The sequence below is a fragment of the Cydia splendana genome, chromosome 14 (assembly GCF_910591565.1).
Source record: "Cydia splendana chromosome 14, ilCydSple1.2, whole genome shotgun sequence".
In the NCBI taxonomy this organism is placed as follows: Eukaryota; Metazoa; Arthropoda; class Insecta; order Lepidoptera; family Tortricidae; genus Cydia; species Cydia splendana.
In genome coordinates this window covers 12,823,366-12,842,958 of record NC_085973.1, presented here as the reverse complement: position 1 = coordinate 12,842,958, position 19,593 = coordinate 12,823,366, and the positions used below count along the sequence as shown (strand labels likewise).

The window sequence follows — 19,593 nt, the reverse complement described above, 5'->3', positions numbered from 1 at the left end:
CTCCCATACAACGAACGTGATTTTTGACCAAAGTTAAGCAACGTCGGGAGTGGTCAGTACTTGGATGGGTGACCGTTTTTTTTTTTTGCTTTTTTTTTGTTTTTTTTTTTATATGGTACGGAACCCTTCGTGCGCGAGTCCGACTCGCACTTGCCCGATTTTTTTCTAGTTACGATTACGACAAAAATGTAGAGCCGAATCTTGCAAAATTAACTAATGACATTAGTTTATTCAATTTTATTTAGTAACATCTGATTTACCTGGGAGTGAACTGTAGTTTTGAACACAAACAGGGACTTTTCGTCAAGATAAAACGAAAGATAACATTGTTGTTAATGTTTTAGTTGGCTATCTGCACAGTATCGGTAAGTTTTACTCGATTGTACAAAGATCTTATCGATTACCAGCTATGTAACAATACTCGTTAGTAATTATAATGTAAAGTAACGCAATTTCCATAAAGCATTCGGTCATTACAAGGCAAACTCGCTGCCCTATAACTATAAATCTAACGCAATCCAGCAAAACCTGTTTAGGGCGCTATAAACTAGAATAATTATGAAATTGACTTTTATTAGTATTCAATTCATATAAATTAGCCATAAATCTAGATTATATAGAACCTTTCGACATATTGTCGACGTCGTAAATTGACAAGGCAAGGTTGCAATACAGGGGGCGTGATTCCACATTGTTTATTGACATCTCGCCATATTTGTAAATTTTGTGATATGACCGGCGTAGCATGAAACTTGATATACATACGTCCAGGTGAACTTCTGTGAATGTTAATTATGTCGAATAGTAAAACCTGCATGACAGCACGCTGTTGATGTCGTCGCTTCTACACAGAAGGGGCTCCATGGAAGCCATTTCACAAGCCATCATTGAAGCAAATCGAATTGGTCTCCAATTGGAAGAAACGTAATTGATTGGCGAGCAAAACGCTCCCATCGACAGTAGGTTCATCGGATAGCGACTTAAGTTTTCATTTACAATGTCATATCCATTACAAAATACGAGCCACTGATTAAAATAGAATAAAGCATTGTGTAATGAGACTATAATGTGTCCTTCGCTATAAAAAGGAACATAAGGCCGGTTGGAGGTTACGAATTTTACTAATAATACAAATCCTCATACGGTCTTGACATAAATAGTAATGAGGCACACCACATACTTACACAAAGAGCATTATTCCGTATTAGACTAAACATTGAAACAATTCAGCACAAATTGCGAAACAAAACCCTAATTTGCAAGTATAGGTCGAGTCACGAAAGTTTTCTTATGATAAAAAGTATACAATTATTAACTAATGACCTCCTTCGTTAAGTTCATTGTTCTTCTTTCTTAATAGTCATTTGTGTGTATATTATATCTTTGTAATTGTTCGACATAAACGGGGACAATGTTCGTTTATATAATAATTAAAAGTATTTTTTTCCTTGTTTGTATTATTTTACATGCATGTAAATTAATTGATACACTATGCGTGAGTTGCTCACAAAAATTTCCTGAAAGCAATTCAAAACCCTGCTCATTAGGTCCTTAATTAAAGATATATATAGCCACCACTTTAAAATTTGTCATGCCATTCAAAACAACTCGACCCTCTGTAACATTTCCCTACCTTTTTCATAAGTCTGTTAATCCATTACTTACAGACAAAGAGTGAGACGCTACTAGCAGTAGGTACTAGCGACATTACAAATTGTATAAAATGTTTGTCCATGGTCATGTAGAATGCGTATTGAATCTTTAAATAAATGAAGGTAAATATTAGTTAATGGGTCGTCATTTTCCACAAGTTTTCTATATGTTAAATGGATTTTTATGTATGTTCAATACGAAACAGCCGCGCGATACGCCCGCTGAATTAATGTCCCCAATTCAATTGAAGTGTTTAATTAGCACAAGTGGCCCCGATTGCTACGTTGCTCGAACCGACTTAACGAAACTCGTGTTTTTCATTCACTATTAGAGAACGTTCATAGATTTCGTATTTTGTAGGGTTTAAGAAGACTCGCAGTAATCACATACAGGTCTAACCCCTATTATAACCTAGATATTTGAGGTATTAGTTATTTATAAGGGAGCGCCAATGTGTGACTAATAGTTTGAGTCGTCGAACACAATTAAGGTCTAGTCTCGTCTTTACATGAAGAGTGATCTGTGAAACCAACTTAAATTAAAACAACTCGTGTTTTCCATTCACGCTTCTAGTAAATTATTATGATCGTTAGTTTGCCTTCCTTCCCCGACTTTGTCGTGATTAGTTTGAATTAATCTTCTGATGTCTGCATCATTGTAAACAATATTTTTCCTCAACTGTGATGTTTGTGAACGTTCGCAAGGCACGTTGCTGAATTGTTTCGATAGAAAAACTTTATCGAAGTTCCCTTATAACTGAGGATCGTGATCGATCATAATGATCCTCTATGAGACGTAGTCAAAGGTCATGTGGGCTGCCCTCTGAATGGAAACACAGACCGTCTGGTAGAGACACATCATCTGATGCGCTTGGGCTTCTTAAATTGACTAGGTATTTAGGTGTTTTTAAAATTGCAAGTAGGTATGTACAATTATACATGTCCAACCCTAGGACTGACATTGTTTAATAATTATATACCTTAAGCTCAAAATGTGTAATGATGCAAACTCCAAATGAAACAAAACTGACACAAAGACACCAAAAAACAAAATTTTGGGCGAGTTTTGATACTTAGTTTAGTCCGTTTGCCTAATCTAGTCACAAAATACGCTTCTAAAGTTTGCAAAAACTCACTCCTTCGATAACGAGACTGTTCAATTAGTATTCGGCTCCGTGAACTGCCGGGTTCAATTAACCATCACCCGGTTGCGTTGGAAACGACCACTCCTATTATAAGAGTCGTGTATTGTCTTTGCGTGTATTGCTATAGCAGACGAGTCCAACGCTCAGCTAAGGCCAACCAGTATAAGAACGTTCTCCGATTTATACGCGATTGTTCTACAAGTCTTGAGGTCACAGTTACACCAGCATGCCTAAACTGTCAACTCGTAAAGCAGTTGAAACATGCGACCGGGTCGTGACACGGCACGTCTAACCGCGGTGGTGTAATACTTATTGTAGTCAGTAATTTCCACGTGCAACTAACGCAGTTAATTGTGCGGGTCGCGGGTCCGCCTTACTGCGGAAAATGTTCATGGTAGCCGAATTAAACAAGTGACGCAACGGTATTGCTCCGAATTGACCCACAACAAATTAGGTTTTGCGGTACCTACATCAATTAAGAAATGTTGTCGTAATGACAAGCAAGACTGTTTCAGTGTTTTTGTAAAGCGCATCTTAACTTGACTGTTTCTAAATGCGAATCGTTTTTCAGTTCTACCTCTGTTACGCTATGCTTCCTATAAGTTGTTATAATCTGCTTCGTGACCAGACCACAGATCACTTGTCATTTTTAAACTTTTAAGGACCTTAAACGTTTTGTAGATGCAAATCCTGAAACTTGTGGCATGATAACTTACCTAGGTACTACGGAAGCCTTACATCACGGATCTCTAATAACAAATCTATCTGTAACTACGAGTTTTCCCAACGGCTCCGCTCGGTTTTACTTTCTTGTAGGAAGTGCTGTCACTTTCGATGGAGACCGGTTGAGCGTACGCGAGCTATTCGGGCCACGGAGCAAGCGTTATACTTGCACAGATTGCTACATCTACTTAATACACGCAACTTTTAACGTAATCGCTAATATGAAGGACGTGGATGACCTCGAATCTATTTCAGAGTGTAATACTATTTTGGGCAATCTGTCGGTAGTCCTTTGACACAGGAAAACAGTTTTTTAAATAATTACATATGATACTTATTTGTCTGGACACTAGGTAAAGACTGTATCGTTAATTCTAGGGACAACTTTACTTAGCCGTTTTTTTGGTATTATATTTTTATTTCAAAATTACACATGTGTTTAATTGGTGCTTTAATAAGGAACACATTTCGTCCTGGGACCTCGACGTAAAGCATATGGTTTGGGCAAAATTTTACCAATCCTCTGGAGTAACAATTACGATTGCTGACAAATACTACAAGAAAATTTGCGAACAAGACAATATCACACAAAAAAAAATCGTACTATGTAAACAGCAATTACACATGTTTCGTATAGCGAAACATCTGGACATAGTCCAAGCATTTCTTTCCGTAAAAAAAATAAGTTTAGGATCTGTGCATGCTGGCCTTTTAGAGAATATGGCTTGCTACTTACGACAACTATGACTTTGACATCTAATATAACTATCATGGAGAGTTTCTATCGACCCGCTCTAGCGATGGATCAACGACATGAATGTCCGTTAGGCTTTGGTTTTAAGCTTATTCTTCTAGCTGTCTCCGTCATTACGCTTGCATCAGAAATTGAAGGGATTCCAAAACGTGAATAATCGTTTTTATGTAAAAATAAAAATTCACCACATTTATTCCGCAGCTGCTGAATTGAACAGTCATGAAGAGGACACTTAGATAACATGTTTTGGCAGCCTATTAACCTGTTGTTACTTTAAATCGTACCAAAGAATCAGTGAAATAGTGTCAAATTCAGCTCGATAGGCTTCTCCGGACTGTATTTGCTATACGGTATTAAAAGCATCATAAAGTCCCTAAAATAAAAAAAAATGTCAAACTTTCTTAAATCAGATATAGCTTAAAAATACCCTCAGATCAATCTGTCCCTATACTTAACAATACGGTCTTTATTATCATTAATATTTTCAACTTTTTTTTAAACACCATTGTATTCTATCCATCTTGAACTTTTGACCTATTTAGCTGCATTACAGCCGCGGTCGTCAATAATATCTGAATACTAACACACCTGAGCTTCTTGGTCAGGTACCTATATCTAATTTTGTTATATCTGAGGGCGGCTGTACTATATAACGGTTAATTTAGTCAATTTTCTAGTTACAACTTTTCAAACTACGATTTTAACCATTCCTTGTCTTTTGTTCGCAGGTGAGCCCCGATTACTCGGACAATGGATTAATGATAACGACATTCGTAAGTTGACTCATCAACGGTTTGCATATAAATTTAAAAGGCTTATAGAGTCGATTAAATTGAAACTAGGTTTCTGTAATACAGCCCCAATTTTTAACAGCCTGAATACGTAATTAAATTAATTGAAGGCAGTTGTTATTGCAATTACGGCGCAATGGCAATGACCTTCTGTCTGTACAGACACATCACTTTGTTAGTTTACACATAAAAAATAAACAGCGAATTCTGTCAATATTTATGTATATCCGTCCATACAATCTTAATCTTCCACGACATTGCCAATAAATAATTAGTATCGTGAAAAATTATCAAAAATACTGTTTATCTTTAATTTCTGGCAATAAAACATATCAACTGTAATGATTAATATACAGTAGCATGATATCTCGGACTCTGAGACGGTCGCCTTAAAATTCCGGGAATTGAATAAAATAGTACTGCTATCTGGAAACTGAGGTTCATGCCGTGTTGTTCTGGCTACAACGTAATCAAAAAACTTTGGATTTGAAACCATATGTGACTTTCCATCAGATAAGGGTGCTTATGCTTCATGTGCATATGGTCTATTCCATCAGAAAAGGGTCCATATGTAGATGGAGCATAACGACCTTTTTCTGATGGCAAGTTTTATGCACATGAAGCACATTAAGGACCCTTCTCTGATGGAAAGCAACATTACTACAGCTAACATAGAATCGACTCGTATAACATGTTTAGTCTCTTAATAACTATAATCGGGAAATTCAGCGCAAAAACCAGATCTAGCAGTCCTCGTGCCAAGTCTTATTCATTCTTCATAGAACACAGTTTATCCGTTTTTACGACGTGAATCACACATCGCACAATTTGCGGGGAAAGTGGAGCTGGTGCTGACGCAACAATAAAAATCGCACGGACAAAGGAATTACTGCAACCAGATACTACTGACGTAAGGGTCTAAGTCGCCACTAATGGCCGCCGCACAAAGACGCTCAGAACATGGCTTCGCAAACTGATTTAAGCTGGTCATACACGTTACGGTTTACCGGAACAGTTTGCTTGTGCTGGCCAACTAGAGTGTGTACTGTGGAACGTACCGTCTACCGGAGTGAATAGCAATGGCGCGGCGGGGTGAATATTCACCCCGGTTGACGGTACTTGATTTTTAATCAGCACAAGTTCCTGGTAGGTATACCTATAACACCTCCAGCGTCGTCCCGTGCACACTATAATTGACCTGCGTAGATATTATAGGTACACGCATGGGTAGCTATAGTAACTTTAGTCATTCGACCCGTATGGCTCTAAGCGTACAACCACATTCCAACTACCATAGCTCGAATAGTTACTCTCGTATTTCCTATACGTTAGCTCGTCAGACTAGGATATATCGTAATATGACAACTTTGCTGTGGTGAAACTTAACACGTACTAAATCTCTGTATCAAAGCTGACTAGGAGACCTACTTATAGGTACGAAATTGACGGTGGACTCAAATTTTTGTGATGGGAATTTCTACACCGTCATGGTCTCTATAGCCTAGTACTACCTCCATAGGCCTATTTGAGCTGAGTACTCGTATTGATCGATACGATATGTTAGATCTTCCCATAATATTTAAAGCGGCAAGCGGGTTACCACCAATAGTGCAACGTTGTTTACCCGCTCGGTTCTGCAAATCGACCTCGGGGCAGCGTTGCATCTATAAATAAGGAGGTGCTAAAAGCGGCCTGGGCAGGGACGTGCCGTGCTTCCTCCGCTTTGAGCCGAGGGGTAAACAAGCGAGAACGGAGCCCTTTGTTGACACTCGCTTTACGGCCGCCGACTGCACCACCTCGGCGCGCCGGTTTATTGCGCACACGCAGTAAACACCGTGCCAAGCTGCGCCGGCGACCTACGTCTAAGCTTATCTCGTATTAACTACGGAAAAGTATCGTACGAAAGGAGATATATTGTCTAACAAAACCAGTTTATAGGTGAAGGTCCCGAATCATGTAACTTCAACCAGACGCATCATGTCGGCTCACTAGTCTTTTAAGGAGTGAATCAAACTCTCTAAATCTAAGTTTTATAATAAACAAATATGTTTGCAATTTCTACCTATTTAATTTGTACAGATGTAAAGAAATCCTTGCTAGTTTATTTTTCAGTAGGATCATTAGTTATGTTTACGTTTCCAAAACATTGAGCACGTTGGTTGCCAACTAATACTAATATGTACTTATAAGTTCCAAGAAAGGCAAATTGTCAAATAATGTATTTAATATAATACCGTTGTATCTATTGTTTTAGACGCTTTTCGCATACGATATCTCTCGGCTAGATCCACACAAACGCTACTGCTTCTTACATACTTATGCTGTGAATTCTCAAAACAATAGCCATAACGTTTACACCTTCAATTCTTGAAACTCGTCCTTGCTGACGACGTACGTGATTTCCTTGCTCTTCAATATCTACAATACATTTCCATTGTTTCGTCTAATGTATAAAGACAATCGCGGTATTCAAATAAATACGAACGGGTACCTACCATGTGATGGCATTTATATACCATAGGTGGCTCGATCTGGCATGACAATCACGATGCCTGCCTATCTGCATGCGCGGAGGCGCGCGGAGCGGTGGCCGCGTCCGGTCTTACTCATCTAACAGTTGCTAACTAAATATGCTAGCGTCTATAATATGTTCAGCCTAAAAAGAAACTGCACTAAAATAAAAGCCCTATTGTGTGTGCCCCTTCTTTTTTTTCGTAATATGAAGGCAACATAACAAAGAAGAACGTAAAAGTACCCGAATGCGTTGCATTTGTCGCAATCACTAATACTCATTTAAAAACATGTTCAAACTTTATGTAGGTACATAGGTACATTTGACGACCGGTCTGGCCTAGTGGGTAGTGACCCTGCCTATGAAGTCGATGGTCCCGGGTTCGAATCCTGGTAAGGGCATTTATTTGTATGATGATACAGATATTTGTTCCTGAGTCATGGTTGTTTTCTATGTATTTAAGTATTTATATATTATATATATCGTTGTCTGAGTACCCACAACACAAGCCTTCTTAAGCTTACCGTGAGGCTTGTCCCAAAATGTCCTATAATATTTATTTATTTATACATAGACGTTATTATTATTATTATACATACATACACTTTTACTAGAATCATTGTGTATTATGTTTATTTACGGCAACAGCGTCCTGCTTGCAGTGCTTAGTGCTTACTCATCTTAAATACTCTATGGACTATGAAGCTTAGGTACTTTGTTAACATTCACATTATCTAGTAACTAAAACATATGCCATTTGGAACCGTGATACGGCTCGGCGGCTTGTATAGATGTATAGGTATCTTGTCAGGCAAAGATACACCACTCTGTTGATTGTTAATAAAGGCAAACAAGTATGTACAATAGGTACCTTTCCCTAAAAAATTACACAATATTTCTGATAACAACGACCCTTAAAGTAAAATTATTGCAGTTATACGAATTACTTAATGCGTTAAAAATAGCACTTTTAATCAAGCAGCGAAATAGGTTATTCTGCGTTTAGAATAGAAGTAATTTATGTGATCATACTAATCTCGTAACATAATAAAATTTGTTGCACTTCATTACAATCACATGGCGAGTTTAGCTCCGCGGGAGAGCATACGGCTATAATTGTCAATGCGTCTATTTTAATAGCCTGTAGGCCGAGCATTACGTTATTAATGACTACGTCGGGAGGGCTTGTATTAAAACTAGGAGCGCTATAGTTCAATCTACTGGCAATAATTACACAACACTAAACTGTCCATTACATGCTGCGTTTTATACTGTTCTATCGATTTAGCTTTTCAAGAAAATTGCCTGAACTCACGCGAATCCAAATTAAATTCAACCCTTAGTTCATACACCAACAGGAAAGAAGGTTATAATTACGTTTACTTCGAGGATGACATCTTAAGAAATATTAAGAGTATCTGCTTACTATACGTTTAATGAAAAGTGCAGATAGAGAACACACATTTAAAGTAGAGCGGCGGCAACACCGACGCCGCAACAGTAATGCATAGGGCATGCAGTACCGGTTCCGGTACCAAGAATTTAATTTCCCGGTTCTGGTCATGACCGGAACCGGGATTCCCGGTTCTTCCCGGTTCTTAAGGCATATTAAGATTATACTTAAGAAATTGTTTGTGTTAGTGTACAATCTTTATGAATGACTTATTTTCATATAAATTATTACATACGTATTGATAAATGACTTATTTTATCAAAAAATCTAGCGTTCCAACCAGTGGCGGATTTGCAGTCTTTGCCGCCCTAGGCCCCAGGCCCTGTAACTGCCCCTTTCTCAGCGCCCATCATATTGACTACATTTTGAGTTATTTCTTGTTATCATCAGCGAATTTTTTGTCACAATTCGCCGCCCCTAATATCTTGCCGCCCTAGGCCCGGGCCTACTTGGCCTTAGGGCAAATCCGCCACTGGTTCCAACCTATTTTACGAAACCAACCGGCACACGGCCCTCTACATTTTGAGACTTTGCCTATGCTCGCTCACATTTTTGTAAATCTTCCGCTACGCCCCTTTGGAATTCCCAATAATCACTACAAGTAAATATTATTGCACGCGCTTTCATCGCAAAACCTTGGCTATAGGCTAGACTCTAGCCTATAGCTGGTGGCTCTAGCCGCTAGAGCCACCAGCCCCGCGAATCGCTGGTTTGCCTCCGCCTGATGGGCATGGCTTTACGAGCTACACGGGAGGCCCCGTAGTCGATGCACTCAGCACTATGACGGCACGGCATACAGAAATTAAAAAATCAACCCGACAACGGAATTTTTTCATATAAAACCAACTTCCTAGAAAGAAAGAAGAATATTAGAATATACCTAATATCCTACTTACTTAAGATTAAAAAGTTGTTAAAAAATATAGCTTCCGTCACCGTCCTAAGTCACCCGAGCCAAAACGTAATATCTATTGGAATACCTACTTTGCTACGTTTCATAGCAACATTATTAAATGTGATTTAATGTCCCGAGCTAAAGTACTAGTATTAAAATGGGAATAAATACGCATACTGATGAGAACCGGGAAGTACCGGTACCGGGTCTTCAGTACCGGTTCTTTCGATTCAATGAAATTCCCGGGAATTCCCGGGAATTTGAGAACCGGGAATTCCCGGGAGCATGCCCTAGTAATGCAGCTGCAGTTGACATCCGAACGTCACCTTAAGAGATTCCAGGGGACCTAGCCACGCTGACAATCGTTGATACAAAACGCCAATCGAAACTTAAATAATGAATGGAAATAGTCACGTTTTGTCATCCTGGCTAACCCCACAGGTGTACTACAAAATGGATCAAGCTCAACATAGTAGTTTTATAATGAAACAATGATAGGTATATTTGTTTCTGGCCGAGTTGTGAAATGCGTCACATAATTAATCATAGCTGTAGTGCAGGCCGAACTGCGCACTGTCACCGAGTGAATCACAATAATGGCCATTGTTGTGATTCCGTGTTTGTAATAAGCCAGGCGTGTTTACATTAATTTGAGGGAGACAGTATAATTACTATTTATCCACAGGGAAACACCGATTTATTTATTAGCATGTTTTACGAAGTCATATTTATATTTTGAGACTAACAGGCAGATGACTCCTGTAAAAATTCTAAATATTTAAGCCCATGCAACTTTCGTTTGTTAAATGAAAAAAATAAAAATTTTTCGCCTAATTTCTATAAGGACCAATACTCACTGAAACGGTCACATAGATAAACGTTTGATACAGACTAACACGGAGATAAAACAGCAATCTCATAAATATATCTCATTTTGTGAACTGTACGCTATCATATGCAATTATTTATGCATTGATGGATGAGGTAAAGGATGCATATTATGCAGTAGGTACACGAATATATTCTAGAACACTATTACGTCAAATATTGACTATTTGTTAGACAAAATGTAAGTTACTCTTTATTCATATCAACAAGCTAAAAAGAGATTTCCTCAATGCTAATCGAAATAAACAAGTTATTGTTCGAGACACAGGGGCGAGGCGAAAGACTGAAAGGTTAATGACTACACAGCCATTATTGGGAGGTTGTTGGTAAGACTCTGAGAGGGGCCGAGCATCTCGACACTGGTTATTTTCGCGCAATCATTCAATAAACTTGATGGGCCAATCGACAAGACCCTCTGGCTCCTCAAAGAAATGGACCAATTTCTACCGGCGATTATTTTAACGGTTACCAGTTTAGCACTTATGCAACTAAAATATTGTTCTCATGATACAATACAAGTACCCTAATCTTGTTACTAAAAGAAGACTTGAACAACTTAGTTAACTTTATTGTATCACTTACGTCGATAGAAATTACGGTGCGTGTCACTGTCAAGCGTTAAAAATCGTTAAAAGTTCATTTAAATATAGAACGCATTTGATTAAAAGCAATTAACGGTCAATTAAGCAGTTCTCTCGGGAGTTATACAGCACATCTCGTCCAATTGTCGCGAGGCGGCAACTCGGCCGGCTCGATTTCATGCTTGTTTCAATCGTTTAGGGCCCTTTATAACTTTGGGCCCAAGGGCCCATTTCTCGAACGGTGGTTAGTCTCATAACATTAGTCCACGAACCCAAATCGTATGGGTTACCATGGCAAACACTTATAATATTGGACTAATACCGTTCTAGAAATGCTTTTATTCTGCAAAGTTGATAAATCGTATCAACCATTCATTTTTCTATAAATTACAAACATTAAGTACCTACGTGCTTAATATATACTTACTTTCTCTAAATACATATTCGCAATATCATCAAATCTTGTCTGAAAGATTAGGCACTACAGATTTTTGTTCTGCTTATCTAAATTGCTAATATGTACATACCTACTGACAACTGCAACCCAGTTTCGTGTTCTTTGTCATTAAATAAGCCGATGATCTCAAGAGGTCGGCCAAAAAAAGATTTTTAGCAGGATCCCGAGTTCACATAACCTTACTAAAGGTGAAAATTGTCATTGATTGCGTACGTAAATATGCAAGCTGCCATACCTACCTACTTGAAGGTGTTTGAAAGGTCATTGACCCAGCACAAGTGTTTATCAGGTTATTATTGATAAATTTACGCATATGCAACCTAATAGTAGTCTGAATCCATGTATGGAACGCTGCTTGTAAATTCACCCATGTGGCAACAAGGCAGCGTGGCCGAGTGGTCTAAGGCGCTGGTTTTAGGCACCAGTCCGAAAGGGCGTGGGTTCGAATCCCACCGCTGTCAAATCTTTTTGTAAAATCAGCAACTATAAATTAGAATTTCATAAAGTCATTCAAGTTCATGAGTAATAGAGTCAAACGAAGGACATTTTGATTTCTTACGTCAAGTATAACATACACATAGTTGTATTTTTCAATTAATTATTTGGTTGTGCTATTCACATTAGGCGTGTTGTCAATAAACGTATTGTGCATCTGTATTTGCACCTCCTCTGTAGATACACAGCGCTCAGCTCGTGGCACATTTGTTTTCGTTTGCTGAAGTCGTTGCCCTCTGTTCAGTTCATCCATGTGAATAGAGCACTAAAGTATACTCGTTTAATTTAATGTCACTGTAATTCTGTACGCTTAGGTATGTCATCCGCATAAGCGTCCACTTTAAAACCAATACCGGTACTGTAAACGTTTTGCTGCTCGACTAATATAACCACGAGGTGCGCTTACGTTTCAACCTAAACTACAGCTCTCCGTATGCACTCCGTTGCTAGCTAACTTCTAACGAACTGTACAAACAATACTTTGGCTCGAGCCGCGTGTTTATCTCGTTGACAACACGCCTCGCTAACCAAAACTGCTCACACGAACTCGTGACGCAAAGCGTTACTCGAACGTTCATCGGAGTTTGGTTACAAAACTTCAAGCACCAACCGCTTTGCAGCCAAATATTATTTATCCTCCGCACACAGGCATATTGTTGTTTAAATAAGTAATTCTCTGAAAATTGTATGGCGATGAGGCTAATGTCTAGCATTAATTTGATTACAATAAACACCTGAGCCGTGGGCCGAGCGGCCTCGGCTGAATGCCCTCAGTTTGAAACGCAACTACCGCGGCCATTTGAAATCGACAGTGATTACAATTTTCCCTGGAGCACGGTTGCGCGGGCGCAACGTCCGATGGAAAGCAAGCAACATTTAACCAATGTTCTGCTCTAATAACTCTCTAATTACGCCTTGGCCGTCGTTTTCCTTCGACACTTGGCGGACACCAACTTAACCCTTGCGCTTTTCACTGCAACATTTCACCCGCGATTGCACCGCCACGGCTCTGGCATGCTCATTTGTTTGCTACACTTTCGCCTTTGACGGGCCTAGCTATATTGTTTCAATGGACAGAAATATATTCTAAACTATCAATTCCGTTCGTCGCCGGTCGTTCACTCGACGTTTTGAGAGTAGTGCAACGGTAACGTTTCTTTGTCGTAATATGTTAAAAGGTTTTCCTCTGTCCTGCTCGAATTTATCACGCATCTGCGTAAAAAATAGTTGTGTATTGGACTACATTATTTCAACCAGCTTTTGTTGATTCAGTGCATTAGCAGCAACCTACATATTTATTTCAGAAAATATATCTGTAGATGCTTTAAACTCATATGCTTAGCTGCTATAGACTTCTGGTACGGAGCAAGCGTAGAGTTAAGAATAGAAGGACAATCACTTAATTGTGGAACCTTTACTACTAGCGGTTATTGCCCACGGAGAACAATAGGTGCTCAATTGCTCATATGTACACCAATAAAAGCTACGCGTGTAATTGCCTGCCTAGCGATTGCTAATAACTACGAAACTGAGTTCACCATTATGCTGCTCGAATTTCATATCCTTCCTCAGATTGTTCCAAACACCAAAGGTAATCATAAATACTACAGTCATAAAGATTTAAAGATGTTCTCATAACCTATGCTAGTAAACCAGCTGTGTAAATCACCTAACAAAATAGCGAGGTATAATTTGTCCGCCGTATTCCTAAACACAAGTGTTTGCGTGTTTACGATCCCCGGACGAGGCGGAGGCGCATAGAATATACAATGACATGTCATTCACATCGATTGAGGCCGCATACAAGATGCGCCGTATCATAAATTATGTATAGAGCTCATGTTCCGCGTCGCTCAGATCGGCCCGACCTTCACGCCGCTCTCCTCACCAAGCTCGAGGCTCACAAATCTGGTAAAGCCTTCGTATTTAAGTGCTCTTGCGAAACCTTGGTACCTTGCGTGGGTCGCTTTATTGTCTCCGCGTCTCAGTACACGCCAAACCTTAAATGTCTTACAAAATCCATTCGCTAACGTATTCTTGTGGTTTCATCGCGCCGCCATGGTAATTCGTTTTATTGAAACTTCATAGGGTTTAGCTAGGGCACAGACTACAAATAGCAGCATGCCTACTGTTAGGTAAGAGGACGGTACAGCATGCGGCGACCGTTGCCCCTCGGCTCGCGAGAGGCGTCGGCGCCCGGCACCGGCGCGGTGACAATTATTCCTCACAACGGCGACGGGCCGTGCTTACTGAACAATAGTGCACAATCATCGCGATTGTGCCCGCGTGTCAACTGCCTCTCGTATGAGCTGTAGCATTGTTATGGTGATGCTTCGACCGTCGACCGACCGAGGTTCGACGCTCCGTGAAAACAAATGAACCATCCACCATTTACATTTCTACTCACAAACTACTGAACTGTCTGAGGTCCATTTATAAAAAGGATTTTTACAGAAATAAATAATTCATGATAGGAAACTGGCCCGGACGCCCCGTCTCCACAGTCGTTTACCATTAAAATTCGTCTCACCCTGGGGCTCTAAAAGTATTCCACCACTTAAGGCTCAGTTAATTGGAATTATTAAACCATTTCAATATGGAGACCATTAGTGAAAACGAGGTGAACTCGAGCAGGTAAACGACGAAACCGACTTTAGGGTGTCTTTTTTGTTAACTTTGGCAGGTACCCGACCCTCTGGCCTGATTGTGTACGTTTTTTCATCAACCAAAAAAAGTACAACGAATATTGTAAAACCCAGCAGACGTGATTTGTAAATCTTACACCATAAGGGCCAAAATTACCAAATCTCGACTTATTACTTTAACGTAGGCAGTAAATTGTAAAAAAAAGGTTCACTATCTTTGTGTTTATTTTTCTCTGCCTGCAAGGCCCTAAACCCTCTTTTGCACTTGATAACGGATCTCGGGACTATTCATTGTGTGATTTGTGTGTAATGACGCTCGACTATATTGTCTTTTGTCTTATCTTTTTCAGAACCAATCTCGGCCAGTGCAGTCGATGAACACAACAGTTGCCGCTACGGGTCCTGTCGGCGCCACCGCCGGCGTCGGCTGGGAGCAGCACCCAGTCCTGACCCGCGCCGCCTCCGTGCCGGCGCACCGCGCCGCCATCGTGGGGCTCCTCGACAGACTCGGCCATCGCCGCCTCGAACGCACCACCAGCGAGCCGGCGCCCCCGCCGCCGGCCACCAGCCGCTACAAGACCGAACTGTGCCGCCCCTTCGAAGAAGCGGGCGTCTGCAAATACGGCGACAAGTGTCAATTCGCACATGGCATGCGCGAACTCCGCAACCTCCAACGCCACCCCAAGTACAAGACGGAACTGTGCCGCACCTTCCACTCTGTAGGGTTCTGTCCATACGGGCCTAGATGCCACTTCGTTCACAATGCCGAGGAAGCCAGACGCCGCGAGCCCACTTCTCCCGGCGGCTCCCTGGCGTCGCTGTCGTCTGGTGGCTCGATGGCTTCGTACATGAGCGATGGCTCCCGCTCGCCGCGCTCGCCTCACTCGCCGCACTCTCCGCACTCTCCGATGGCTCCTCAGTCGCCGCACTCGCCGCCGGCCATGTCTCCGCCCGCGTTTGCCTTCCGCGGCTCGCAGTCGCCTGACCCCGAGGACGACAGGCTGCCCGTGTTCAACCGCCTCTCCAACGCGTTCGGCGAGCTCGTCATCGCCTAGACGCCCGCCTAGTCCTAAGTTAACTTATACTGAGCGTAATAAGGATCGTCCGTCACCGTAGTGCCTAAACTCGACGTCTTCCAGGCCGCGCCCGAGCGCCGCGCCGTCCCGCACACCCGCTCAACGAATGATCTCCAGTTTGCCTATGCTCTTTAAATACTTCGACCTGTAATATATAACGTTAACGAAGTTTTCACTGGCGTCTCGAAAGTTTGCGGTGTGAATTAAGTGATTTACCTACAGTACATCTTTATTATTATCGGCACGCACTTGTAAATGGCACCTTATATTATTAGATATTTATTGCGTAGCTCGCGGAAGTCTTCCCTTAGCGATCCTCCGCCGAGCGGTGGTCTCTTTGTAAAGTTAGATATAGAACATTTTATTTATTTCGTACTGCCTAACCGCGCTCGGATCTGTACCGCGGGGAGGCGCTCGTGATCTATTTTTAAGGATTTAAGATAATAATTTATTATTTATTTCGAGTCTCTTTAACTGTAATAATTATTGTGTAACTAGCAGTTGCGATGCCACACCGCACACGGACGCACCAGGCGTCTCGCTGTATCAATCTTAGTCGACTGATCCCGGCACTGCTTACCTCTCAACCTCAAATACCATCGTGAACATAGTCAATCCCCGGCAGACCCGGAATCAGTCGTCACCTCGTCGGGAGCTCGGCGCCTCACGTCCACAACACAACATCCGTTGGTCCGTAATTACCATCCGCATATCGAAAGCTCTGATACGGGCCACAGGGTCTAGTAGCAGTAGTCGCTAACCGCCACCGCTAGCGATCCCAATCGTCCGTGGCCCGTTTGAGAGCCGTCGGTGAATCCCGCCGCGCGCCGCCGCGGGGTTTTTTGTTTCGCGTCGTGCGAGGAGGACCGGCTGCGAGCGGAAACCTGTTTGGGATTTTCGTGATTGTTTTTTTTTCGACCTCGTGCCTCACTCTCCGGTCCCTCTCGCCTCGACGTCGAACTGATCGCGTCCGGGCGCGCTGCAAAAAGTAATAGAGGACGCGCCGAACTCCCGAGGACTCGCGTACCAATAAAGCTGCGTAAAGTGACTACAATCGATAACTCAGTTCAAGCTATAGTACGCGGGCCGGCGCCGCTGCTCCGGCGGCGCGGCGGCGCACCCACAGAGTGCCTTTTACTTTAATAACAAATTAAATCGATTATAATATTTAATTTTTAGTTGATCGAGATAGATTGATTGTTTATTTATTGTCTCCTTTTGAATAAAATATTCAAATTGGCACAGTTATTACTTTTGTATTTTTGACAGAACTAAGATGATTAGTTTCGACTTAGCATAGTTTTTTTTCTTTGAATTTAAAGTGTGATATTTTATAATATTTATATAACAAAGTTTAATGTTTTAATTAAGGGACCAAGTAAGTGATTAGGAGAAATTCTGATAGAAGCAGCCAGATACGCTTTCGAATCTTACCAAGAGACTGTACTCTCGCCACTTATGAATACTACATATTTTGTTATACTTGTCAGATCTACGATTTTGTATGATCAATAAACGAACATGTTGACCGTTCTTGGTTTTGCGTTTAATTATCATATTCATGATAGACCGAGATGGTGGTATTTTTGTTTTCCTATAGTTTATTAGTTTCAGTTTTTCTCCGTATTTAGCGATTCGTTGCATGGTGACCACGTAAAGATAATAATTTTGTACCTAATCATAAGTTAGTTGTAAGCGTTTTTCATAAAGATCGCGAATATTATTTATTATCAGTTCATTACGAATTATAAACCATTAAAGCTGATTTATTTAATTTCTTTTGTATTTAAACAGACATTTATGTACTAAGTTTACATAACTTAATGTTAGTAATATATCATGAGTCATTTAATATAAACAGGCATTAGGTTTAAACTCTAGTACCTACCTATGTCAGTTGTAATTAAGTATTTAATTTTTTTATTTAATTCCATTGTATTTAAGTTTAATCTTAACCATCCAAAAATTGACTACGTATTCTCTTTTAGACAACAAACTTAAGGCTAAAGCTTGTTTATGACATTTTTTTTCTTGTAAGTTTTCCTTATTTCCATCTGCATTTTTATTGAATTATAGTAAAAATATGTTCAAATCTGTATTTTATTTTGCTTTATTCCTGTTGTTTTCCTTTGGTGTAGGTACCTATACGTTTTATTTTTTTGCATAATAAGTATATAGGTGTCATGCATGCGTTTTGATCTTAAGGCTCCGTCACACAGCCGCGTTTTCCGGGCGGGCGTGAGCGTTTTATATGTAAAAGCGGCGCGCCCCGCTCACGCGCCGTCCGCAAAACGCGCCTGTGTGACGGAGCCTTTAGGAGTTAGTATATAAAAATATATTTACCATTCCCAGTGGGTGTTCCCAAAAATAACAAACAAAAACTGCAAGAGAATCTTTAAAACAAGCATTTAATTCTTATTAACACCTTGGTGGACACTAGACTCCTATATAGGCGTAATCCTATTGTGTCTGGCGTAGTGTCCAGCATTCTGTTAAATATTGGTAAATAAAACAATTTAAAACTGTTTATACCGTTAGTACTGCAAAGGACTATTAACGCCAATGTATGAATTACACATTACCAACACACGGTATATAATAAATTAAATTGTTTTATATACATATCTTATAACAATATTAAATCACTGTCAGTGAAAATAAAAAACGTTTCCGAAAACTACCACGAATAGAATTAATAACTTCCTCATTATTGACGATCAGTCTGGGGGGCGTTTTTTGAATTTCGATCGCTCGATTTCGTCACTCGAAAATCGGTGGAAAACGGAGAAATGCAAATTTTTGAAATACGAGCGATAGAAATTTGGAATCGAGTGGTATTGACCACTCGTTTTCAATACTATCAGTAGAATTTTAATGCCTAGTAGTGGAGATATTATTGAACGAAATAGGTACACAAAATCGAGCTGTCGAAATTCAAAAATCGGCCCCCTGGCCTAGTGGGTAGTGACCCTGCCTATGAAGCCAATGGGGTTCGAATCCCGGGCATTTATTTGTGTGATGAACACTGATATTTGTTCCTGAGTCATGGGTGTTTTTATATTTATTATTAGAATTTTTATATCGTCGCCTAGTACCCATAATAGGTACAAGCTATGCTTGGTTTGGGGTTAGGTCGATCTGTGTAACTAAGATCACTCTAAGATGTCCCCAATATTTATTTCTTTATAACAGACGATTTTAATTCGTGGCTGTCTAATAAGTAATAGTACTTATGGGACAGTTGCACCAAATCTTTTATAATCATATTTTTTTACGTTCGCTGAAATTATCCCCCTTATTCATAAAACGTTACAAGGCTCAACTAGTTAATTTATTATCGCGTTCTTACAAACACAAGTCAAAATAACAGAGGCAAACGATTAATAGTTAATTGGGGCTTGTAGCGCGTTATGAATAACGACATGCCCAGTTACGATTGTGGTTGGTGCGACCGGACCTTAATGTGTTAATACAGTGTGTTTTAATGACATCTTGTACTTAATATTCTCGATTTTGTTATATGTTC

The 19,593-nt window shown here is 40.3% G+C and overlaps 1 protein-coding gene and 1 non-coding gene across 4 annotated transcripts in view; both read left to right on the top strand.

Annotated features, from left to right (window-relative positions):
- The window catches only part of LOC134796763 (protein TIS11), a 43,912-nt gene extending 26,312 nt beyond the window's left edge, over positions 1-17,600 (top strand). For 2 of the 3 annotated variants that reach the window (XM_063768979.1, XM_063768978.1), the window contains 2 exons: positions 5,003-5,047; positions 15,342-17,600. In XM_063768979.1, coding sequence (XP_063625049.1) covers positions 5,003-5,047; positions 15,342-16,046 — 750 coding nt within the window. In that variant the 3' untranslated portion in view covers positions 16,047-17,600. The remainder of the gene's footprint in view (positions 1-5,002; positions 5,048-15,341) is intronic. The other variant, XM_063768980.1, reaches the window with a different exon arrangement.
- Trnal-uag (transfer RNA leucine (anticodon UAG)) lies at positions 12,233-12,312 on the top strand. Its single transcript has one exon. It is a non-coding gene; the product is annotated as a tRNA-Leu (tRNA).
- Positions 17,601-19,593: the final 1,993 nt, after the last annotated feature.